Source organism: Gigantopelta aegis, chromosome 10 (genome assembly GCF_016097555.1).
Source record: "Gigantopelta aegis isolate Gae_Host chromosome 10, Gae_host_genome, whole genome shotgun sequence".
NCBI classification, from domain to species: domain Eukaryota; kingdom Metazoa; phylum Mollusca; class Gastropoda; order Neomphalida; family Peltospiridae; genus Gigantopelta; species Gigantopelta aegis.
The window spans coordinates 10093830-10121672 of NC_054708.1; the positions used below are offsets into that span (position 1 = coordinate 10093830).

General features: G+C 39.5%; 1 protein-coding gene across 1 annotated transcript in view; it reads left to right on the top strand.

Moving 5' to 3' along the window:
• LOC121384645 (matrix metalloproteinase-21-like) overlaps window positions 1-17516 on the top strand; it is a 53546-nt gene extending 36030 nt beyond the window's left edge. Inside the window, exons 4-7 of the mRNA XM_041515120.1 lie at window positions 5214-5513; window positions 6580-6834; window positions 10946-11121; window positions 14982-17516. Of these exons, the coding sequence (XP_041371054.1) occupies window positions 5214-5513; window positions 6580-6834; window positions 10946-11121; window positions 14982-15272 (1022 nt within the window). The 3' untranslated portion in view covers window positions 15273-17516. The remainder of the gene's footprint in view (window positions 1-5213; window positions 5514-6579; window positions 6835-10945; window positions 11122-14981) is intronic.
• The last annotated feature ends 10327 nt before the right edge of the window (window positions 17517-27843 follow it).

The following is a 27843-nucleotide window of genomic DNA, read 5'->3' on the forward strand; positions in this document are numbered from 1 at the left end:
TTAAAACAGTTATTGTTTCTGTTTTTTGTTTTGGCTGTATATAGGCCAAGAGCACCCGTCCTCGCCCTCTGAAAATCAATGTACCCCCTTTTTAAAACAGTTATTGTTTCTGTTTTTTGTTTTGGCTGTATATAGGCCAAGAGCACCCGTCCTCGCCCTCTGAAAATCAATGTACCCCCTTTTTAAAACAGTTATTGTTTCTGTTTTTTTGTTTTGGCTGTATATAGGCCAAGAGCACCCGTCCTCGCCCTCTGAAAATCAATGTACCCCCTTTTTAAAACAGTTATTGTTTCTGTTTTTTGTTTTGGCTGTATATAGGCCAAGAGCACCCGTCCTCGCCCTCTGAAATTCAATGTACCCCCTTTTTAAAACAGTTATTGTTTCTGTTTTTTGTTTTGGCTGTATATAGGCCAAGAGCACCCGTCCTCGCCCTCTGAAAATCAATGTACCCCCTTTTTAAAACAGTTATTGTTTCTGTTTTTTGTTTTGGCTGTATATAGGCCAAGAGCACCCGTCCTCGCCCTCTGAAAATCAATGTACCCCCTTTTTAAAACAGTTATTGTTTCTGTTTTTTGTTTTGGCTGTATATAGGCCAAGAGCACCCGTCCTCGCCCTCTGAAAATCAATGTACCCCCTTTTTAAAAATTATTATTGAAGTGCCCATTTTAGGGAGTTGGTCATTGTGCCTTTTTGCCTTTGGTCCCCCCTCCATAAAATGTTTTATGGGACCGCCGTTAATTACTGTGCATGGCATTCTGCCTGAATTGATCCTGTGTTTACGTATTAGTTGTAGCTACACCCAGGTTTGTTTTTATTCTGGGTGCGTGTGGTAAGCGACTGATACAGTAAATATGCTGTTTGGGCTCGCTTACAAATGATTAATACAGTACGTGTGTGGTCTCAGAAGACGTGACAGCAAAATTGCTTGTCATCCTATAGACGAATACAGTACCTACTCTATTTGTGCATAGTCTGGTTGGCAGTATTATGTAATTTTTCACATGCTATACGGGAATAGGATTTCTCCTAATAATGTTTTGCCAAAGTGTGTTTTACATGAGTACAGTAAGAAACATGCATATTGTTTTTGTCGTTTCTTGTTTTCTTTAAGTAAGTGTTATATATACAAACGAGTCTTAAATATGTAAAACGTACCAAATGTTTGACATCCAGTAATCGATGATTAATAAATCAATATGCTCTAGTGGTGTCGTTAAACAAAAACAAACTTTATAAACTAGTCTCAAATACTTTAAATACCATGTGACACCATAGTTGAGTTCAGCCAGGGTGCGAAAAACGCACGCTAGACTGGTTTGTGTTCTTCACGTTACACCGAATGACCACATTGGGCAACAGTGAAGTCGTCGGGGGAACGTTAGCGTTGCTCTTGTTTGCTACTGCTGAACGCAGGTCGTGGTTTCTTGGGAAAACATTAGACGCGCGATGCCCGGTGCCACTCTGTTTACGTGTGTAATGTTTCGGCGGAATGATATGCTGTTAATATCACTTTTAGTAGGAAATGTTAACACTATCACCAATGCCAATTGATTTAGTGCGAGACGACCTGTTCTTTAGATAAAACTGTTTTCTGTACAACTTAGAACGCTAACGTTTACCAAAATACACTCCAGTAATACGTGTATTATAGAAAGTTCACAGAAATAATTACATGAACGTTTGCTGATAACTAATTTATGACACTTGAGTGAGTGTGATATAACCCGTAGGTTATTGTTGTATATTATAATTATAATTAATTTTAATTTTAAATGTTCCAGTCGGAAAAAATGGTTTCTGTTTGCTTTTCACACTTCCTTATTGAAAGACCAGGCTACATTATGGCGTAAATTATCCCAGAAGAAAGAAAAAATTTGTTTGAAATTTATTCAAAGCTTTCAAATTGTACTCATGCTTTTAAGCACATAGCTGTAAATACAATGACGTCGTCCCAAACGTTTCTATTATTTCAGTAAGGCGCAAATTTCCCTTTTCCGTTATCTGAACACGTATATGTAACGCGCACACATCGGTGGTGTCGTGGTTAAGCCATCGGACATAAGGCTGGTAGGTACTGGGTTCGCAGCCCGGTACCGGCTCTCATAGCGAGTTTTAATGACTAGTGGGTAGGTATAAGACCACTACACCCTCTTCTCTCTCTCTCTCTCTCTCTCTCTCTCTCTCTCTCTCTCTCTCTCTCTCTGACTCACTGACAGTCCCAGATACCTAAGGTATGTGCCCATGACAACGTGCTTGAACCTTAATTGGATGTAAGCACGGAAATGCATTGAAATGAATTAATGAAGTATAAAAAGTCTAGTTTGTTATGGCGTTCATCCGTAAACAGATACTAACACGCGAATATTTTCCACACCATATGACATGTGATCATCATATTGTATGTGACAAAACCTCCTAGGAATGTAAGAGAGCTGATTTCTTTAGCATAGTCGTGACACTGCGACACAGAGCAGTAGTCAATATAATTATAAAAACAGAAACTTTGATTTGGTAGTAAATACCAAAGATTCGGCGTATCGAGTACCATAATTAGGTCATGGTGACCTATTTTTTAAATCCGTGACTGAAGATAAAATAATACAGGGTCACCAAACGCCTGTGAGGTAGTCTATCGCTGTAAGCTGGTGATTCTTAAGCTGTATCCTACCCGAAAGCGAGCGATGCGATCGATTATTTTAGAAATCATTGATTTTAATCACAGTATCCTAACCGTACGCGTACGGCGCGAAAGATAAATCGGCCACGAAGGAAATGTTTTATTTAATAACGCACTCAACACATTTTATTTACGGTTATATGGCGTCAGACATAAACTTAAGGACCACACAGATATTGAGAGAGGAAACCCGCTGTCGCCACTTCATGGGCTACTCTTTTCGATTAGCAGCAAGGGATCTTTTACATGCATTATCCCACAGACAGGATAGTACATGCCACGGCCTTTGTTACACCAGTTGTGGAGCACTGGCTAGAACGAGAAATGGTCCAATGGGTCCACCAACGGGGATCGATCCTAGACCGACTGCGCATCAAGCGAACGCTTTACTACTGGACTACGTCCCGCCTCTGATACATTTGTTAGGATACAGCTTTACATAGGTGACTGTGACCTGTGTTTTTTGTCATTGGCTATATATATATATATAAAAGTGTTTGATGTTTGATGGAGTCTCCTCCGACTTCGTGCAACTAGAAGTTCAGTGAGTTAACGCCTTTAATTATGTCACTGTGCCTTCTGTTTCATCTTTCTCTCAAACGTGTATTGGAGTTTCGTGATAGACAGTACCGTTGTACAGTTTGAAAAGTTTTGAATTTGTTCTGTTTAACGACACCACTAGAACACATTGATTTATTAATCATCGGCTATTGGATGTCAAACTTTGGGTAATTCTGGCATATAGTCATAGAAAGGAAACCCGCTACATTTTTCCATTAGCAGCAAGTGGTCTTTATATGCACTTTTCCACAGACATGACAGCATACACCACGGCTTTTGATATATCAATCTTGGTGCACTGGTTGTGCCATTGTACGGATCCTTGACGGAAGTTTTTTTTAGATAACTGATGAGCGTAAATACAACCAACAAACCACATTCCATGGCTGTAGTTTGAATATAATGTTTTACTGGGATTATAGGATTCTGGGGGTAGGTGGGGTGGCTACCGTCCCCGTCCCCCCTCCATAATTAAATAAGTGAGCATTTTAAACCAAAGACAGAATATTAGCTTTAAAATTTTATAATTAATTCCTTCCAACTCCGTGAATAAAACACCATCCCATTCTCCTAACACTGGATTCTTTATTTAATAATCCTCCTTTGTGTCTTAAAAGAGTAGCCCATGAAGTGGCGACAGCGGGTTTCCTCTCATTATCTGTGTGGACCTTAACCATATGGCTGACGCCATATAACCGTAAATAAAATGTGTTGAGTGCGTCCTTTTTCCTTTGTCTCTTAACCTATTCCTTTTGCTAACGGAATACAATGTTTATAAACCATAACCTGGTGTTACCGTTTCCACCAACTTGCATCATCGTCCTATATGTGTGACGTCACTGATGCGAATGGAACGCTCATAGAACGTGTTAGATATTTTACTGCAGCGTTTATTTTCACACTGGGCAATAACGAGTAGAATGTACCCTTCATAACGACTACACTACACGAAGATGTCATCGAGCAGGCGATAAACGGTGAAGAAACCGTGTCATACCAACACGAAGACGCAGTTATTTACCTAATGGCTGATCTGTCGATATCAGTTACACTTTTACAGCAACCGATATTTCAACCTGTTGAATGCATTGACTATATCGGGGCTGCGCATGGCCTAACATGACTTAGGAGCACCAAACAAATCAGGGCAAACAATGTAGTAATGCCTCCTACAGCGACACACATAAAGCCATAGGAAACTAGAAACGGTTAAAAAGTTAAAAGGTTTTTGTTTAATGACACCACTAGAGCACACTGATTTATTAATCATCGACGTTTGGATGCCATACATTTAGTAAAAACTAGAAAACGATTTTTAACGGGGGGTTTTCGTGGGTGGAGGAAGGCAACGGCAGGGGCGATATCGACCTTAAAATCACTAATGGAGACTTTTAAGAAAGTCATATATGCATTCATTCCTGAATGGTAAAAAAACCCAAAAGAGCTAAACTTTGGATGGTAGCAACAATAAAAATGTCTTCTTTCATCTTTGTTGTGGACTTTGATGGTTTTTAACTAGTTACCGGCCTCGGTGGTGTCGTGGTTAAGCCATCGGACATAAAGCTGGTGGGTACTGGGTTCGCAGCCCGGTACCGGCTCCCACCTAGAGCGAGTTTTAACGACTCAGTGGGTTAGGTGTAAGACCACTATACCCTCTTCTCTCATTAACCACTAACAACTAACCCACTGTCCTGAGCAGAAAGTCCAGATAGCTGAAGTGTGTGCCCAGGACAGCGTGCTTGAACCTTAATTGAATATAAGCACGAAAATAAGTTGAACTGAAATCCACTAGTTACTGTTTTGCTTATATTGTCTTTGCCAGAAATGCATCTTTTACTGCCATAGCAGTGTTTATGATGCGGCACAAAATTTTATTTAATTTAACACGTTTTAATTTAATCACTTAATTACTTGACATGAATTACTATATGCCAGAATTACCAAAACTTTTACATTTTTCTTTATTTGCTTGCAGGGGCTCATCAAAACTGTCAACAGGATTTTGACGGAAATGGCGGAGAAATAGCTCATTCGTGGCATGCCGGCAACATGCATTTCGACGACGATGAGAATTTCAAATCCATTCGTTCCGACAACCAAGACGGACTTTACCTCCTTCGCGTGGCCGTGCACGAGATTGGTCACGTGCTCGGACTTGCGCACAAGAGTCGATCGTATTCCATCATGTACGCCTACTACCACGGCCTCGAGATGTCCCACCACGACGAGATAGAGCTGGGGTGGGAAGACAGAAAGGCCATACAAAATATTTATGGTACGTCCAGTACAAAAAAAATAAAATTGCATTGATCATGTAATTATGTGACAGCTTTTGTATAAATAACCATGAACTCTGGGTGGGTTTTTTTACACTGATTTTCCATGAGCCATGAGTCTTTTAGACTGATTCTGTATGCGCTATGGACTCCTGTCTTTGTACGGATTTTGCATAGATTTAATGTTTATTAGTCATATAGGCAGAAAATAAGCAAGAAGTAACTTCTAACACGTAAGTTTGGAATGGGGAGGTAAATCATCATAATATTTATAACTCGATCAGTGAAAAGTAAAAAAGAAAAGGACAAATAAACGTAACAAATGTGGTTGGTTGTTAATTTACTCTGACATATTTAATTGGCTGAAAATATTTCAAAATCGTCTCACGCTTTATCCGACTTCTAGCAGAAGGAAATCCTGTTACTATAAACTATCACCGTTTGTCGTGTCGTAAACTATAATATTCCAGGAGCCAAATTCAGAAACCATCGATTGTAACTTTACGTTCACGGCTAGTACAGTCGTACGTTTACGATTATTTGGTATGTACTTCACGCAGGCAATTACATCGATATGTAAGATGGGTTACAGTAAAGACGGAAGGAAGCGATTTGTGTATAATTGGAACAGTATTATTTATACTGTTTGTGTTCAAAACAATAGATTATCTGGTGTGTGGGGTTAAAGTGTAATGGGGGGGGGGGGGGGGGAGGCACAAATCATAGTTTAATTTTTATTTATATAGAATAAGAAAAAAAGTAAATTTTCGTCCTCGGGTAGAATGGGGTGGGGTCACATGTCCCCCCCCCCCCCCCCACTAGTTTCTATGGTTTATAAGAAAAAACTAGGCTACTGTATTCACGATTAAAACAATCCTTATAATTACACTGAGTTCGAAATACACAGGTATACATAATTGTCTTTCGTTTTACACTTGATTACTTAACTTTCTGCACGAAACAGATACAAAACGCATATAAACGTAAAGTTATAATATTCTGTAATGACGTTGGCCCCTGGGTAGAGACATACCATTAACGCATTTGTGTATTTCGTTTTAACAGGTGTGTGTAAGGGCGTATTTAGCACGGTTTTCGACTGGGTGAGGAAGCGACCGGACAACTCGTTTATCTACAACACGTACTTCTTCCGTGGGAACCACTACTGGATGTACGAGAACCACGCCAATCGAACGCGCTACGGCGACCCGCTTTACATCGCGCGTGAGTGGGAGAACGTTCCGGACAGCGTGGACGGGTATCTTCACATGTTCTACTTCACCGGCACCGCCATGGTGGACGACGCGTTTTTCTTTAAAGGTGAGTACATCGTGAAATGTACTTGTGGATAGAAAGATAATTAGTCTCTTAAATAGTTTGGGAGAAACTAACATTAGCTTTGCCTAGTCTCGTGCATGTGCTTTTCACAATGTGCAGCCATAACTACTGAAGACACATGATAGAAGGACGAACCTTGTGTTATGGTTACCGTCATTTCAGTACATAGCAGTATTATGTTGTGTAGTTTCCTGGATGTATCTTTATGGTGGCCTACTATATGGAGCAATATGCCTACTATACATCACAGTATGCTACTGTGGTCACAGTCAAGACCTAGCTGTATGATAATATTCTGAGGTATGATAACAATAATCTGCTGTATGATTACAATAATATCCCATGTCTCACAATATGGTTATAGTATGGTTAACGAAAGTCGCCATTATTAAGTCCTATTCATCAACATCCTTTGTTAACCATTGTTATCATACAGCTAGGTTATATGGTCACGACAACATCGTTTAGAGCTAGTCGTATGTATGTTAGTACTGATATGTGTTTACAGACAGTTCTAGACTGGATGCGGCGCGTTCGTGCGGCCCGACTGTTCAGTTGCATCTTGCGGATTGCATTTCATAGCAGCTGGCAGGTGGCGTTTTGTAGACGCATGCATCAAGTGGAAAGCTCTCATTGATACTAGCGTATTAAAGTGTGTTTGTTTTAGCCGGACCGCACACACGTGCCGAATCAGGTATCTATGTGAGCCTTTAGCGTTAACAACAAACAAGGAAGGAAGGAAATTGTTTATTTAACGACGCGCTCAACACATTTTATTTACGGTTATATGGCGTTGGACCGCACAGATATTGAGGGAGGAAATCCGGTGTCGCCACTTCATTGGCTACTCTTTTCGACTAGCAGCAAGGGATCTTTTGTATGCACCATCCCATAGACATGATAGGTGCCCAAGTTCTACCTTATGCACTGTATGAGTCCAGAAAACCATTATTGCTTATGGTTAACAAAGGCTGTTGATGAATATTAGATAGTCGGTAGTATATCGACACTAAAGCAGCCCATACACGATCAATTTTGTTGACAATAATATTGATACAATATTACTGATGAATATTTATTGGCCACCAACGACGCAGTTATTTACACAATATTTTAAGTCATTTGTCCTCAAGTCATTGCTCTAAGCTATTGTCTTTGCTTTTGATAAGCGAAAACATAAAAAAGAAAACCATGGTCCAAACAATGGTTAGTGCAGAGAAAAAAGTTTGGCCATTTTCAACTGCTTAAGGAACTTAGAAAAAATTAGAAGGCGTATTATCGATATTTTTTTCGTATGGATGTAATAGCAAATCATTATTAAATAATTAACATTATATTCATAAAATACTAATTTGTCTAATTTTGCATTAATGATGACATCAATAGGTAAATATGAGAAAATGCTTTTGAAAAAAAAATGCCAGTAAATATAGCAAGAAAACATAATTCAAAGTTAATATATATTTTAATAAAGATAAAAGAAATAAAGCAGACAGTGGATTGATAATTTTATTAATGTTATATTTATAAAGAAGAAGAAATTTTCTCTCTTCTTTTTCCTAACTGGACATGTTTATCCTTAGATGACTGACTTCCGAATGAAATAGTGTGCAATAATTTGACAAAGTGCCATCAACGACACACTAGTATTGAGAAACCTTCAATAAATATCTACCGATGTTTGATTCTGTCAATATATTGTGTCAATCAAAAACTTGCTTCAATATCACACACTCATGATCAATAATATTGTCAATTTTTATAATTGACAATATTATTGTCAATAAAATTGATCGTGTATGAGCTGCTTACGAGTACATTGGTAACTGTGTCACTTAGTCCACATTGTTTTGTAACGTTCATAACAAAGCAAGGATTTAGTTCTGTTTCGTCTACGTATTGTTGTCATGATGAAAGTTGATAGTGTACTCTTGCTCCGACTCGCTCCCTTTTACCTTTCCACACCTGAATTCATTTGGATTATGTTTTCAAAAGTCACTGATCTAGGAAATATTGTGGGGTTTTTTTGTTGTTGTTGTTGTTGTTGTTTTTTTTTTTTTTGGGGGGGGACTTAAGGAAAAAAAGACACATAAACCAACTCGTAAAAATGCCAAGCCAATGAGATTTAAAAAATTCAGCCTGATTAAAAGAGGCACTTTAATGTATTTAGGGGGCGGGCGGGTCCCCTAGTCCCTCCCTAGGATCTGTTTCTAGGATCCGTCTCTTATTTCCGTGGCACGTACCTTTTTTGTTTCATCTAAGATGTATATAGATATTCTACTACAAACACCAGGAAAAACAGAAACTCTTTATGTTTCTTCTGACTGATACAAATTTAAGATGGTCAACAATTTTTTTTTTTTTTACAAAAAAGCTTTATTTTAAGTTTTTTAAAAAGTTTAACAAAAAAAAAACTAATAAAAACCCATCCACACACCTGCAATAACCACAACTATTTGACACTGCCTATTGACTGGGGTCAGTGGCTGTGTGTAGTCTCGATCACGAGGAAGTCAATATAGCGAGGTTACACGGGGATTGCTCCAGGATGAACGAGTGGGAACGGCCGACTTGCCGGTGGTAGGTAAATGTCTTCTCCCGTGTGTTACGTGTCGAGTGATGGATGGCCCTCTCCCGCGATAACGGATCACCAAGAGAACCTTTGAAAAAAATAGAATTTCCCTGTAGATGAGGTTTTTACTAGAGGCGGCAAGTGTTTACTACATAGCGGTGGGGGTTCGGGCTCAGCTGATAAATTAAATGATTCTTCTTCAGTTGTGCTGGTTTAAGTGTTGACCTTGTCGTTTAGTGCAGTCTTCCGTGACACATTGGCGTGTATTCTGTTGTCCATCATCAAAGCAGTTCCTTCTGGCAACATGGCATGGTTTTAGCTTAAGGCGACGTAACACGATACGAGTGCATCATACGAGAATAGCCAATTGCATAGTAACCGATGAAATTGAAGGGCCGAATTTACAAAGTCCGTTTTAGACTTACACTCGTGTAACTACATACGTTTACTATGCTTAAAACACCTCCGTTGAAGAAAAATAGACTTACAAAATTTCGACCGTAATGTTTTATCTTGTTACAATCGACTGTCCACGTACGTCGCACTCGTGTCGTATGGTGTCGCCTTTAGTAGCAGAGCTTCAGCCGGACATGCATTGGATCGTAGGACTGGTCCCTGTCAGTAAACCCATTCCTGATTGGCTTATTCCATATTCCAACATGTGCTCCACAACTAGTATACCACAATCCGTGGCTTATGCTATTTTCTGTGTATGAAATGTCTGTATAACGTCCGACATTACGTCCTTCGTGTACTTACTTTTGCCTGGCACCCAGTAGCCGACGTATTCTTTGTGCTATGGTATCTTAAACAACCAATCATACAATCATTCAATAGTATAAAGCTCTTGTATAAAACAGTTTGTCCAGGAATCGAGATCAGAGTTAGTGTCGAAACTGCATGTACGGCATGTGTGTAATATGTGCGTTTTGAGGAGATGGTGTTAATCTGACAGTCAACAACTGATTGATTGATTGATTGATGGATTGGTCGATCGATGGATCGATCAGTCAACTGACTGATTTATTAATTGAAACTCAGCGGGTTTATTTTCAGACTTGAAACAATGTTTGACAGTTATTTGTGGTCGATTGCCTGAGAAAAAGAATCTTCTAAGGCAGTGATATTCCAGCAATCGATTATAATCGTAAATCGATCGGTTTGGCTCTACTAATGCAATAATTCATCATACGAATTCATAATCGATTGAATGGGGAAATGTTAACTGTAATAATTTAGATGATGTAACTGATGAAAACATATTGGTATTGATGTTTGTTTTCATGTGTAGGCTATATAAAAAAAACCAAATATATTAAATAGATGATAACAGGTAAAATTAGTTATCTGTAGGGTATATTCTGGTTTAACACACTATTCATATAATTTTCACAGATTGTAAAATCGAAAGTTGATCGGATGGTGCAAACCATTTACAACTGATTATCTATTGTGAAATTCCAACCGATTTCCAACATTATACTGAGGTGTTGTTAAAGTAGCATTGCTTTGTTTTTGTAGATGACAATGTCTACAAGTACGACAGCATAAATGATCGAGTTGTGGATGGATACCCACAGAAGATTGCAGTCAAGTATCGACCTAAGTCTGGTCAGAACGAGAGTATCCCAGACTCCATCGATTCCGTCTTCTTCGACATGCGAGACAAGAACATCTATTTCTTCAAAAACGAATATGTAAGTTAATCTTTGTTATGTATGCTTCACCATCGGATACAGAATGTTTTATAGATTCATAAATTCATTGTTTTACTTCTTCGAAAACGAATATGTTAAGTTAATCTTTGTTATATATGCTTCACCATCGGATAAAGAATGTTTCATAGATTCATAAATTCATTGTTTTACTTCTTCAAAAACGAATATGTAAGTTAATCTTTGTTATGTATGCTTCACCATCGGATAAAGAATGTTTTATAGATTCATAAATTCATTGTTTTACTTCTTCGAAAACGAATATGTTAAGTTAATCTTTGTTATATATGCTTCACCATCGGATAAAGAATGTTTCATAGATTCATAAATTCATTGTTTTACTTCTTCAAAAACGAATATGTAAGTTAATCTTTGTTATGTATGCTTCACCATCGGATAAAGAATGTTTCATAGATTCATAAATTCATTGTTTTACTTCTTTCAAAACGAATACGTAAGTTAATCTTTGTTATGTATGCTTCACCATCGGATAAAGAATGTTTCATAGATTCATAAATTAATTGTTTTACTTCTTTCAAAACGAATATGTAAGTTAATCTTTATTTATACTTCACCAGTTGAAACAGAATGTTTCATAGTGTCTAAATTCATTGCTTTACTTCTTCAAAAACGATTATGTAAATTAAGCTTTGTTATGTACACTTCACCACCTGATAAAATGTGTTTCATAGTGTCTTTGAATTCATTGGTGTACTACTTCAAAAACGATTGTGTAAGTTAATCTTTGTTATGTATACTTCACCACCTGACAAAGAGTGTTTCATAGTGGCTTTAAATTCATTGCTGTACTTCTTTAAAAACGATTATGGTAGTTTTTTTTCATTTGTATATTTCCCCACCTGAAACTAGTGGCTCCACCTGGGAAAATGTGCTTCACAGTGTCTTTAAATGCATTGCTTTCCAAAGACTCCTAGCTGAGTGGCATAGTTAAAACAACTTGCCCGGTAGTGATAACTTCATTAGTTTCTTTGGGTTTTTTATCACAAGTGTATACCTTTCTGGTTCTAGCACTTGATTACTTCATAACGGGTTTTTTTTTCAATGGTATACCTGTCAGATTAGAGTACATGATGACATCATAATTTCTACATGACATTATATTTTCTGATTACTCCATGACATTTTGGTTCTAATGAAGCTATAACTGTCTGGTGCTAATATACGATGGCTTTATTTTGGACATAAACTGTTACATGTATACCTTTCCGGTTCTGGCACATAATGACGTCGTGGTGTCTTATTTCCCAGAGGGATGCATGATGACTTAATGACCCATGTTTACCATGCAAGTATTATACCTGCCTGACTTTTAGTTACATGCTGACTTCATGACAGGTTTTCACACGGGAATGTCTGCCTAGTTCTAATACACGATGACTGTCACTGTCACTATCACTGACAGAGTCAGAATCTGTGCTCTGATCGAAATGCCTGAAACTTTGCTGCATAGGGACATATTTTAATACAATACCCAGACCTAACACGATGGTTTCACGACTTAATTTCCCCCCACTCGTGTATACTTTCCTGATTCTGTCATATTATGATGACGCATTACACGGGTGTTTTTCCCTCACACGGGTATACCTGTCTGAGGCTAGCTTCATGACTTCATGACTCAGGTTTTCCCATACAAGATATACCTGTCTGATTGGTAGTGTATGACGGCGTATGGCAGTTTTCCACACACTCACACAGGTAGTATAGAAGCCTGGCTCTAGTGCAGTATGACTCACGGCTCAACGGCGTACCTGCGTCTGTGAAAAAAATGCTTATCTGTGTATGATGATAAAATAAGGAGCTTCCAAGAATGTTTTGTCTTTTTTGAATTCTCGTTTCTCTGCCAGAAGCATCACCCATTGGCCTTACAACATTCCGCGGCTTCCCCCGGCCCATCTCTACAATGACGGGCATACCCTGCGTCAACGGACCGCTTGCTAATCACACCACACAGACAATCGAGTCTGTGGATAACAGCGCGCGGCACCGGCTCACTTGCAATTTGCAACTAGGGCATTTTTTTTATTATTATAAAAAAATGTTGACGGCGAGTACACACTGCGGTTTTCTCGACGTGGGGAAGGAAGGAGGGATGGATGCGCGAAGTTATAACCCGTGTTTACATTAATATTGGCGCCTGTCAGTGGGTTTCGTCAATCAGGCGTGCAAGAATTTACACTTCGCGTGTGGTTTCATGCCTGCAGATCGCTTTACGTAATTCTAGATCTATGATCACTTGCCGCAGAGTTTGTGGAACACGTCCAACCTTTTGCAGGCAATGCCGGTACATTTCGTTCTGTGGTGGCTATGTCTATGAACTGTGTGCGTATGTATATATGTATATGTGCGTGTGTCTGTTTGTGGGTGAGGGGAGGGTATTTATTTTGTATAAGGTGTATATAAAACGCATAATTAATAACTGATATGGTACTCGTTTTCAAAGACAATTATGAGTTCATGAGTTCACTTTCATAAACTGCGCAGAAGAGATGAGTATTTTATTACTGCAATCAAAGTTGCGTTTTATTACTGTACTCATTTATTGTCGGGGCGAGACGTAGCCCAGTGGTAAAGCGCTTGCTTGATGTTCGGTCGGTTTGGGATCGATCCTCGTCAGTGGGCCCATTGGGCTATTTCTCGCTCCAGCCAGTGCATCAAATGCCGTGGTATGTGCTGTCCTGTCTGGGATAGTGCATATAAAAGATACCTTGCTGCTAATCAAAAAGAGTAGCCCATGAAGTGGCGACAGCGGGTTTCCTCTCAATATCTGTGTGGTCCTTAACCATACGTCCGACGCCATATAACCATAAATAAAATGTGTTGAGTGCGTCGTTAAATACACCATTTCCTTCCTTTATTGCCCGCCGTATATATATTTGCTTGTTGTTCTGGCATCGTGTAAAATATAAAAGGATGGACGGATAGATTGATGAATGGACGGATAGCTAGCTAGCTCATGGTTAGTGATGGTATGCGCTTCTGAAACAAACAAAAAATGGCTAGTGGTTTTCGGTGTCACTTTACGGTTTAAAGTTTTAACGCATAAAGGTTATAATCGTATGTTTATAAAGTGTAAAATATTATGTTCTGTAGGAATATAAAATTGTCCAGGTTTCAGTAATAACAAGGGCGTACAAGCATTGCATGTTGTCAGTTGGTGAGCAGTGTTCCTCAGCTATTGGTGTCGTTTAAAAAGTATTGTTCATTTACAAGCATTGTTTGGAAAGCAATGGTTCTTTATGGATGTCTGAAAAGTAAAGACGATATTTGAAAAAAATATGTTTCTGCTTGGTCCGAGTTCAACTAGACCAAGCTGAAAAACGTTCGCGAGACTAATTTTTGCGCTCCACATTAAACCAAATGACCAAATCGCGAACCAGGGGCCCATCTCACTAAACATTGTAAGTTTACGTCTGCTACTAGCAGTTATACCGGTCGTAAGTTTACGTCTGCTACTAGCAGCTATACCGGTCGTGCGTTTATACGTGTTTGGCATCAATTTTACGCATATTTTACATCATTACGGAAGCTGGAGTATTTTATAGACAAAAGAAAATGAAATATGTGTTCCAACTATATTTGTTTAATTATAATAGTAATAAGAATTGTGGTTTAGTCGTAGATTTACGTTTACGTACAAAACTGGGCTTACGATGTTATGTGAAATTGGACCCAGTCAACTAGTTCGCTAGCGTTAGCGTTAGCGTCGCTCGCTGTCGCTAACGTAGGTGTGGTCCTCTCTCCCTTGGATCAGCCCATGGTTAAGGGTGATGTCAAGCTATATACATTATAATGTATGACTTTCTGTTTGTGTGTTTCAGGTTTACGTGTACGACCCCAAGGAGCCAGAAGACACGAGGGGTTGCTGTGTCAGGAAGCGCCTGGTAACGGAGGAGTACCCGGCCCTGGAGGGGGAGACTCCACTTCCGGCCAACCTGGACGCGGTGTACTACTCGTACAAGGACAAGGCCATGTTCTTCATCAAGGGCGAGGAGTACTGGATCAACTCCCTGTACCACCCGAAACAGAAAGTCATCCAGAACGCTATCGAATACAAAGGCAAATGGTACGAAAAGTGGTTTGACATTTGCGATGTTACGAAAATGAAGTGACAGTATAATTGATAGGGACAGTGTAGTAGCTAGGCACACGAGCGTGTGAAGAAGGGTGTATGTGTGCGTGTGTATGTGTGCGTGTGTATGTGCGTGGTGTTTGTGCAATGCCCCAGACGTACGGGTCAGAACGTGCAAGCCTCCAGTAGAAAGAGATTTAAAGGAGGGAGGAAGACGGGACTCCATAGTGGTTAGCCGGCTTGTGACAGCGCTAATTCGCATATAGTGTACACACACACGCAAATCGCTGTGTCTTAGGGCAGTGGCTGTAGATAAGGCTGACAGTTCACACGTGCTGCACGTGCTCCAAAACGCGCGGATACGGTTAGCACGAAGAGAAGAAAGAAAACAAAAACAAAACACATGAAACTTTTTATACAAGAAGAGATGTCTTTCATATCAGCGGGCTGATATATTGGACAGTTTTGTGATATTGACGTTTGTGAATAATCTTACTTTGTGATAAGGTGGTGCGACTGAAAGTGCTTTCGCGTCATTTCGCTTGAACAGTTATTTGTACTGGTTCAAAAGAGATTTTAAAAACCTGCTGTTTTTACTTTTTTTATACAGCAGATTAAACAAAACAAAATCTTTTGAGCCCTTCTAGCAGACATTGCCGTGGTACATTAATTGTGTTGGTGCTTTCAGTAATCAAGGGAGGTGACAGTTCTGGTTTAGGCTTCAAATGCCTTACTGCACCGCGGTCACTATGTTATGCTCGCACAAAGTGAAGCCATATGGAATTGTAGACAGTAGGCGATGTACAAATTTGTTGTTTGTAATTTACAAATCACATTCCCCTTTCTTACCATTGCCACCATTTGCACGGGTCACGTTACATTGAAGACGGACACACGAAAGTGTAAGAAAAGAAGAAACTAAAAAAACAATAACAAAAAAACCCAAAAAAGATTCTAAAGTGGACTTCATTTAACTGGCTTTTTCGTGTTTTTCATCGGTGGGCATTGTTTAGACATGTGACAACGAGTCTACTATGACGTCATGACAATACACTGGCGTGCAATCGCACATGTTGGGTGTGGCGACAGTGGGTAGACAATAAAAACACACTGTGTTGATAATTTTCTTTTCCATGCACTGTTGTAGTGATTATAGTCGCGCCGCCGTGGCTGTAGTTGCCGAAGCGACGTCTGTTTATGATGTGCATTTTATTTGTTTTAATCCTGGTGTAACAATGACGTTATCTGATGCTTTATTTCGTACTGTGAAACTGTGCGTTTTGTGATCACTACCCGTTTACTCCGTTCGCCGGAATTTCACTAGAACACTTTTAAAACAATATTTTACGCATACCACTTGTCTAGGCTGTGTATCTGTTTGTCTCAGTGGAGTTGTTGTATAGCCGATTCATAACCGTTATTGTTCTATTATTATACCTGTGCTCTCTAGTCAAGATGTCTGTATCGTCGAATTCTAATAATAGAATATCACTCTGTCATATTTTAACATTCTAAACACAAAAACTTAGGAATGTAATTTATTTTGTTGGTGTAACATTTCAACAACTTGTGCTATGCTTGTATTTTTTGTTTTCCCTTGTTTATCTGAATGACGTTGAATAGCATGTAAAATTGTAAATAGTTTGTGCGCTGCTGAAATTAGTTCGTTTTGCTTTCACAGAAGAATATTGTTATGTATGATAATGTTAACAGATTGACGATATTGGTGATACATATAACGATACTGATACACACTTTAAAAAACTCGCACCAGTTCGATTTATAGTTGTAAATAGATGTAAGAAAAAACATAATTGATTTAACTCATTTTGTCTAAGTACATGTACTCTGGTAGGCAATAAATAATTTTAAAATTGTATACAAATATGGATAGGTTATTGTGTTTCATAGCAACATCACACATGCGATAGCCATAATAACTGAAAATTGGGTGGTGCGTTTTCAGTATATGACGCGTGTTCCTAAGTTGGAAGATGCGGGACTAGACACCACTTTGGGGTGGGGGCGGGTTGGGGGGGGGGGGGCAAAAATACCCGGCACTTTAACCAGTTCAGACCTTTTGCCCAGCACTAATAACAGCTAATCTTTCCCATACACATTTTGAAAAGTATTAAAATATATATATATATTTGTGCCAAAAGTCGGTTATATCCGGTACCTTTGATACAGGTTGTGCCCGACGCTAAATCTGCTTCAGATACAACTTTGGAACCATGTGGGGTTGATGGGTTTGTTGTTTGTTGTTGGGTTTTTTTGGGGTGTTTTTTTTTTTTTTTGGGGGGGGGGGGGGGGGGGGGGTTTAGAATACAGCATTTTAGCATAATTCATAGTAACAAATATCGTTTACATGAACCTTTTGATAAGTTTCATTATTTAAGACAATGTTGACATACTCTACAGGGAACAATCTCAAATACACATCGTATAACCGAGTATTATTCTGTTCAAAATCGATCCCTGTACAAAATAATCAAACTTTTATATTTTTTCCCCTAAATATGATTTCTGTATTGAGCATTTTTGTTTACACCAACTTTATTATATATTTGGAAATAACCTGAGTGGGTGGATTAATTAAATATTTCCAGTTCCGAGAATTATGTGAGGTAAGGAGAAGTACTTCCGGTGTTTCGGGCTTTGCTGGTTACAAAGTAGAAGCATTCAGTTTTCTCAACTGCTTTTCGAAACGTGTTTCCCTTTGCTTCCATACTAAAACTACTAACAGTATGGACGTCTTGTATGTTTTACATTGTTATGTTTTTATAAATATTTAAATTTTGTTATATGTACATTTCTGAATGTTCTATTTATTACAGCATTTGTTTTAGTGTCACCAGTGTTCTTTCTTTCAATGTTGCTGTGGAAAGGCGTGCTTGACACAGCATGTTTATAAGAGCTCTGCACTATTTTTGTAGATTGTTTTTGTTTTTTATCATGCTGTGGATGTCTAAAACTAGCCCTTACTGTTAAGAGTGAGGTTGTCTCCCCTCCTGCCCCAAGAATCATTTGATTACACGTTGACGTTTCATAGCATGGTTTCGGTGGAGGTGTGTGTGGGGCGGGGTGGGGGGGGGGGGGGGGGCGGTCGTATATGAATCTAGCGGATCATTTTGTTTACATTTTCCCTTGACATCTATATGATACTACAGTGCAAAAATAAAGAAATGTTTTGGAAAGTTTGACTCGCAAGCTTAGAGGAAACTCACTACATTTTCCCATTAACAACAAGGCTTAGTGATATTTAATATGCAGTTTCCAACAGACAGGGCAGAACATACCATGACCTTTGATATACCCGTCGTGGCGAACTGTTGGGATGGGTAAAAAACCCAGTCAGAGAATGGGTCCACTGAGGTGATTTGATCCTATGACGCAGCACCTCAGGCGAGCGCTCTACCCACTGATCCCGCCCAAAAACATGTTACCATGGTTGCAAACTCAGAACAGCCCCTTTAAACTTCAGAACTGCAAAAACAAAAAAAATCGATGAAAAGTAATGAAGAAACTGTTTACAAAATGCAACCAGATATTTTTCATCTAACAATTTATACGTGTTACACTGTTGTTAAGTTACTGTGTATTACAATTAGTTCATCCAATAGTGGTCCGCTCACTGTACATTTAAAATAGTTCCATCATGCATTGCGTTGTTCACTGTACATTGAGATCATGTTAACACTGTGTCATCTTAGCCGGTGTTCACTGTACATTAAAGGAAGTTAATTTAACAATGGTTCATATTAGAGCCTGTGTTCACTGTTCATTTAAAGAAAGCTCCATTTAAGGTACTTGACCCTCGTACAACATTGTACGAGTATCTATGTAACATAAAACTTTGTTACTTGCTTCAAAATGTAGTTTCCTGACATTTAGTAATGTAAAATACAGCTCTGGAGGCCTAACAAAATAATCCCGGGAACATGTAAAAAACAAATATATATATATATATATATATATATATATATATATATATATATATATATATTTAAAAAAAACCTTTTTTACCTACATATTAAATTTTAAAAATCTAAAAAAATTAAAACTACAATGAAAACAATGAAAGGTACGGTCGGGTTTCGTGAAACGCATGAGTGTGTACTCACAAATGTGCTCGTTATTCACAAGGCATAACTCTTTCAAATCTCTGTTTTCAGTAAGTACATTAAAGAGCAAATCATACAAATTACGTCACCATTCAAGAAAGTTAACTCTTGGTCTTTTTTCTTTTTAGCGAAAAAGTAATTTTAATGCCGGATTTTCAGTTTGTATAAAATGAAAATACCTTTCTTGGAATTGAAAAATAAAACCCACAAAAAACATACGTATTGTAATCTCCAAAAGACTTTTTGGGTCTGGTTTCAAGTGTAATTTATTATACCTTTGACCGCGGGTACTGTACATTGTAGAGGGTCGTGCACCTTTAATGATCGTTCATCTTGGTCTGTGTTCACTGTACATTAAAATGAGTTCAATGTCGGTCCGTGTTGTTGTTTGCTGTACATTAACTGTACATTAACCTTATTTATGACCAAAAGTAGTAAACGTTACTTTATTCTTCATCGATGTTTGTTCAAGTTTTCATTACAGTTTCATCTTAAATCATTCATTTTTTTGTGGAAAAAATAAAATAAATGTTTGCCTAATTGCATTGTATTTGTGTTGATGTATTGAATAATTTGTGTGTATATATATATATTATCAGGCGCCAGGGCCGTAGCTAGCGGAGGGGTGGGGGGAGGCAAGAAAAACATCCGGAGAGCATTATAGAAACTTAAAAGAAAATTCTCTTCTTAACCGTTTAAGGAGTTTTAGACTATTAACTACTCAGTTGCCCCCCCCCCCCCCCCCCCCCCCCAAAATCCTGCCTAGTAGCCTACCCCACTGCCCAGTGCTGACATGTCGTCAAACAAACACTTTTTTCCTTTCTGGCACCCGCTACTAAAGAAGAAACCAGACATTTGTTCGTTGATAAGACCTAGACGGTGATTCCTTTGTACTCGGCGCGATAAACAAAGAGTGCGCCGAAAGGTTGATAAATCTGCTAACAACAACACGAAATGTTTTAAAGCCTCCTCGTCGCGCTGATAGGGCGAAACGGTGACGAGGTCTGCACACACGGGAAAACAAACGGAGTCGGGCAGCTGGGACTGTGTAACGATACTAAAAGACCTATTCCATGTCATCCGGAAGACGATAACAAAGGCGGATCCAATGGAGGGGACAAGGGGGAACCGTGTCCCCTAAAAAAATATTAAATAATTAAATAAAAAAAATCATTAAAACAATTTGTTGAAGTGCTCTTTTTTAAGTTGGTCAATGTGCTATTTTGCGCTTTTTCCAGGCGCGTGTGCAGAAATGTATGCAGGGGGAGGGGGGTCTAGACTTTGGCGAGCAACGTTTCTACAGGGAAGGGAAGGTCGAATCATCCTCCCTCGGAAAATATATTTTTAAAAAAGAAGAGAAAATTCGCTTCAGCAGAGGGGTTTCGACCTCCGAATCTCCAGGCACTCGCACATGTGTTCCCCTCCCAAAAATATTTCGTGGATCAGCCCTTTGATATATACTGAAGGTACGCAAGAATCATTTGATTTGGGCTGGAAGACAATATAAGATAGCACGATGTTTCCATTCTCAACCCATGAATCTGTGTTTTAGTACACAAAAACCTGAATCCCCATCACAATCAAGGATGGGGTGGGACGTAGCCCAGTGGTAAAGCGCTAACCAATTACGCGATCGGTCTAGGATCAATCTACATAATGGAAAAGAAATAAATGAGAGAGAGGGGGGGGGGAGAAGAGGGAGAGAGGGGGTAGGGGGAGGGCACTTGAATTTTTTAGGGTGGACTGGTCCCTGGTACCCCTTACTTCCGCCTCTGTTCTACTCCTTTGCGTCATCTCCACACCAGACATTGCACATTTAAAGTTCCCTACAACACTTACAGTTTGAGCGGATGTGGAACCATAAACGATCAACCACCGGGAAGTTTGGGGGCGGGAAGCCAGCCACGTGGTGACACCTAACCCTGCTGTTGTACAACGGATACTATGTATTAATATATATATATATATATATATATATATATATATATATATATATATATATATATATATATATATATATATATATATATATATATATTGGTATTTGTCTTTATGTGCTTATTAATAAACTTTAAAGGCAACGTCGTGTGTATCGTTAAAGTTTGTTTTGTTTAACAACGTCACTAGAGCACATTGATTTATTAATCATCGGCTTTTGGGTGTCAAATATTTGGTAATTTTGAAATATATTCTAAGAGAGGAAATCTGCTACATTTTTCCATTAGTAAAATGTATGTATTATTTCGGCACCGATGTCATACACGGTACAGGGGCGGATTGCGGAAATATTTTGTGGCGGGAGGGGGGGGGGGGGGTACAAAACGGCATGTATTAATGGGGAAAATATAAAATAGGAAAAAAGGGGCACTTGAATATTTTTAGGAGGCGTGTCCCCTGGCCCCTCCTTGGATCCGCAACTAGTTTTATCAACACCTCAGCACATTGTTTAATTAGCAGAGTTTTAGGTGTTTAACAATAACTGCATTCATGCGTCACACACACACACACACACACACACACAGCACTACCACCACCACAACCACCACTACTACCAAAGTCTGCCCTTCATTTTAGTGGATGTCCAGGTGGTCGGACAGATGCCATGTCACAGACAGGAAAACACATACCACGGCCTTTTATATACCAGTCGTGGAGCGCTGGCTGAAAGGAGAAATAGCCCAATGGGCCCAGCGACGGAGATCGATCCCAGACCGACCGCGCATCAGGCGAACACTGTACCACTGGGCTACGTCCCGGTCCCTTGAGGCGGAGTAGGCAACCGAACTGATACGCCTGAGTGGTCTGCTGGAACATTCGAAATACACATAATAACACGTTATGTGACCAGCAGACCCAACCGAACTGATACGCCTGAGTGGTCTGCTGGAACATTCGAAATACACATAATAACACGTTATGTGACCAGCAGACTCACCACGAGTGGGGGGAGGGGGGAGAGTAGTGCAAACCAATGGGGCTGAAATCGGCTCCACTAGCCTATGACCCATAGAGCCGATTTCAAAGAGATTGCGGTGCAAACGCAGGCGCGTGTGTAGAAGGGCGTTTGGGGGTCAACCCCCACCTCCACCCCCCACCCACCCCCCTTCTAAGCACGTTTTCCTTTTTTAAAATGAATTTTCCGAAGGAGCATAATACCAGCCCCAAAGGACTTCGTTCGCCATAGCCAAGACCTCCACCATCCCTACCCCTTCACAATGTCTTGCATACGCTCCTGCTGTAATATTTCCCGTACGCCATTGAACCGGGTGACATGAGCCCGGCACGATTAATTCTGCTTATGTCGTGCCGGCCTTGTGGGCTCGGATAAGAGTGTGAGAACGAATTCCACAGTGTCTGGGCCCGCAATACCAACAGACGCATTATGTCAATAACAAGCACCAATTCTGATAAGCTGCGGGCGCTCTGATGAATGCATTAACCCACATTTTTATTATCTGTATTCGGCTTTCTCTTTTAAGTTCCTAGTTATACGGAATTAATTCCCATTATCGCAATGTTATCATTTACTAATAAATATATAAGCTGATATAAACTCTGTATTGATTATAACCCGCCCAGGCAGTACACACATATAGCAACACTCATTTTGAAAACAAAAATCTGGGGCGGATCTAGGGGAGGGGGGTGGGGTGGGGGGCAAGGTGTCCGGACCCCCCCCCCCCAAATTTGAGAAGTGCCCCTTTTATTTAGGATTTATAGGTTTTTTACAAATTTATTTATTCTGTCAGTGTATAGCACACTGTAGAATACGTCTGCCAGCGTCCCTGTTGTAGCACTATTATATTATGGTCCATGTGAACCGTGTGTAATTTTTCAATAGTGCCTTTTCATAATGTTATGGTGCCCATTTTGTCTTGGACCCCCCCCCCCCCCATAAGTAAAGCAGGATCCGCCCCAGAAAATTAATTTTAAAAATCACAGAATTTGTTTTATTGTACCCAATCTATAGTTTGCATTTCATAACGACTATATAATAAATAAAAGTATATTAATTCATTGGAAATATATAATTTAAGTATTTGTACAAATATACATTAATACGAATTACTACCAATCAGAATAAGAGTTGTTTTTACTCCATAAATATTTAACGGTGCAACTCGAACTACAACACGGAAATTCTTGATTCAGTTCAAGGCAACCTTGACATAAAAAAGAACGGATATGTAGCTCAAGGTTAAAGGAAACGCTTTAAAATATATTACTGAACTTACCTCCTGATTCCAGAAGTCTAACTTGTTTGGAAAAGTTAAAGTTGTTTTGTTTTTGTTTTTTTAAAGAAGCAACTAAACCACATTGATTTATTCGTCATCGTCTATTGGATGTCAGACATTTGGTAATTGTGACAGTCTTCTGAGGAAGCCCGTTACATTTTTCCATTAGCAGCAAGGGATACTTTATATGCACTTTCCCACAGACAGGACATCACATACCACGGTCTTTGATATAAGTCGTGAGGCACTGGTTGGGACAGGGAAAAAACAATCAGACATTGGGTCCACTGAGGAGGTTCGATTCTGCGACCAAAGCACTCCAGACGAGCGCTTTACCGACTGTTATGTGTTTGATCTCACCTCTTTTTGGAAAAACAATACTTTGTTAATATGCGTAACGCCTACATCGGTTACAAATAATAACAATAATACAATGAAGTTACAAAGGCAATAGACGATCTCCATAAAAAGCAAAAATATATGAATTTATTAAAAATGTAACTAAGTTTGCATTTTATATTAGTAAAGGATATTGTTGGGTCGGAAGGCGATATTGCTACTTTAAAATGATGTCACAACTAAACTTAAAAGTAATTATGTATGTCATTATATAGATATGTGGTTCATGTTAATCACGCACAGATAGACTAAATGACTCCTATTTATTGCGACGTTTCCAAACCACAACATACATAACATTGAGAGACTACTTGTCTTTGTTTGAGAAAGTTGCGTCTGAGAGCGACCCACAGTCCATTAAAAGATGATACGTGCTGTTTGTCCGATATCGTGATTTCGAGATGATAAATTGTGTTTGTCAGTTCGCCCCAGTCTCGCCACATCAGCACTGACCGATATTATAATGGACTGCTGATTCATCTCAGTTTATACAGCATCACGATGATATCATAATGTTATGTCACAAAAATGCTCTCTAACATTCAGAGTATTACATCACTAGCGTAGCCGGGAGGGGACGGGGAGGGGGCATGTGGTCTATGATCCCTCACTCACTCACAATTCTTTCATTCGTGTTATTTCGTGTTATCCGTGATGAACCGCTTCCCACCCCAGCCAATGCCTGGTCAAAGTCGTGGAATGCATTGTCCTGTATGTCGGAAAGTATCGATAAAAGAGATCCATTGATTCACTGTTGCAATTAGAAAATAGTAGTATAGGTAATAGATTGTTCTGTTATCTCATTCTTCGGAAAAAATTAACAGTTAACAATATGTTTGTTAATTTTGTGATGATTAAATGTGTTAATAATAAGCATTTTTAATTCCTGTCATTCTTTTTTTCTTTCTTTTTTTAAATATTGCTTGTTTTCTTTATCATACAGGCCTATTGATACTAGGGGTGAAAATATACGTGTGCTTTTGGGTTTTGGGGTTGTTGATTTTTGTGTTGTTGTTGTTTTTTTTGGAGGGGGGGGGTTTGTCCCACTATATAAAACAGATAAAATCTGTCTTGTGCCATGAGCCCTAATTCGGCAAACTAAATCAAAATTAAGCAGTAGCTTCCCTTTTCTCTTTCGACGAACCGTTCTAGAATGCGCCAAAATTACTTCAAGAAATTTGCGCACAATTTTACCTTTTTTATTTAATCCTACGGAATATTCAAAATTCAATATCACCAAAAATGCCCCCCCCCCCCCCACCACCCCCCACCGACCCCGCATATGACAGACGTGCGCTATAACAGCTTGTTCTGAATGTGCACGTTAAACCCTATGACCTGACCTGACCTGGCTTGTGCACCCACCCCCACCCCCAACCCCCGACCTTTCACTAGAGACGGTGTCCTCCTGCATTAGAGATTGTCACCTCACTCCAAATATCGTTCCTACGGGCCTGTTATATGGACGACAAGTTCTAAACTAGTATAAAGTACGCAGTAAGAATAGGATGGTTAAAAAAGACAACTGAATACATCTAGTTTCAGCTGTGACATATAGATGTGATGTCTAGCACTAATTCGGGGATTTCCCGTGTCAAGCACGACGTGCGCCGTCAACTAGTAACGGGCTACAAACAAGTGCCGCTCCGATCGGTAACAGTACGTGACTGTTTTTATTCCAACAAACAAATTAATTTACTTGTATTTTAATGTGCGGTTGTCATGCAATGTGGGCTACAACACAGGTTGAAATAGGCTACAACGGAGGTTGCAATAGGCTACAACAGAGGTTGAAATAGGCTAAAACAGAAGTTGAAATAGGCTACAACAGAGGTTGAAAGGTAGAAACCAGTAAAGGCATTGGCGTTGCCAGGAGTTGATATTGGATGACATATTTACAATGACGTGGGGGCGGGGTGGTTGAGGGGGTAAAAATACTGTCTATGAGTTACAACAATACCGTATGGGGCGACAGGAAAATATAAACGGTGATGGGTGGGACAATCTAATTAAAATTAGTTCCATTATTACCAGTAGAAAGAAAGAAAGAAAGAAGTGTTTTATTTAATGACGCACTCAACACATTTTATTTACGGTTATATGGCGTCAGACATATGGTTAAGGACCACAAAGATAGTGAGAGAGGAAACCCGCTGCCGCCACTTCATGGGCTACTCTTTTCGATTAGCAGCAAGGGATCTTTTATATGCACCATCCAATAGACAGGATAACACATACCACGGCCTTTGATATACTAGTCGTGGTGCACTGGCTGGAGCGAGAAATAGCCCAATGTGCCCATCGACAGGGATCGATCCCAGACCGACCGCGCATCAGGCGAGCGCTTTACCACTGGGCTACGACCCGCCCTTCTATAATTTTAATCAGATTGGGGGTGGCCAACCTCTTGCCACCCAAAATAAAGTTAAAGTTTGTTTTGTTTGACGACATCACTAGAGCACATTGGTTTATTAATCATCAACTATTGGATGTCAAACATTTGATAGTTTTGGTACTGGGTTCGGATCCTAGTCGAGGCATGGGATTTTTAATCCAGATACCGACTTCAAACTCTGAGTAAGTGCTCCGCAAGGCTCAATGGGTAGGTGTAAACCACTTGCACCGACCAGTGATCCATAACTGGTTCAACAAAGGCCATGGTTTGTGCTATCCTGCCTGTGGGAAGCGCAAATACAAGATCCCTTGTTGCTAATCGGAAAGAGTATCCCATGTAGTGGGGACAGCGGGTTTCCTCTCAAAATCTGTGTGGTCCTTAACCATATGTCTGACGCCATATGACCTTAAATAAAATGTGTTGAATGCGTCGTTAAATAAAACATTTCTTTCTTTGTTTTGACTTTTGTCCATTAGTAGTAAAGGATGTTTTATATGCATCATACAACAGACAGGATAGCACATACCACGACCTTTGATATAGCAGTCGTGGTGCACTGGCTATTTCTCGTTCCAGCCAGTGTGGAATGGTGCATATATAAGATTCCTTGCTGCTAATCGAAAAGAGTAGCCCATGAAGTGGCGACAGCGGGTTTCATCTCATTATCTGTGTGGTCCTTAACCATATGTTTGACGCCATATAACCGTAAATAAAATGTGTTGAGTGCGTCGTTAAATAAAACATTTCTTTCTTTCCATATAACCGTAAATAAAATGTGTTGAGTGCGCCGTTAAATAAAACATTTCTTTCTTTCTTTCTTTCTTTCTTTCTTTCTTTTCTTTTCTTTCTTTCTTTCTGGCTGGAATGAGAAATAGCCCAGTTGGCCCACCGACGGGTATTGATCCTAAACCGACCGCGCATCAAGAAAGTGAACGCAAATATATATGCTCGTGCGGTTTTTTGTTGGGGGGTTTTCTGTTAAAAACGACTGCGTGCTACCGCTGCTGAATATGTCATTGTTATTACGGTTGTTAACTTTATCAACAAGGGAATTCATCTGATGTTATGGAACCTATATAGATGTATGATGCAGTTATTGGAATTGTATTTCAATGCGAACAAAACACTTTTTTTTTTACAAACCACCTGTCAGTTCCTCGTGTAATAATTTATGGAACATCCCTAAATATCTAGCATAGTTTGTGAACATTAATCGGATCACGGTACGTCAGCGTACTCATAAATTGCGTTCCGTTGTAACGTCGAATCCGTCCTTTATATTGACTCTAGATAATCACCGAAAACAAGTCGTTATCATTCGCGTCATTCGTCGATATGACAAGGAAATCGCTGCTGACGTCAGAAAACTGCAGAGTTTGTAACAGCCAGAGAGAGTGGACAATCTAGTAACTCGCTCTGGGTGGGAGCCGGTACCGCGATGCGAACCCAGTACCTACC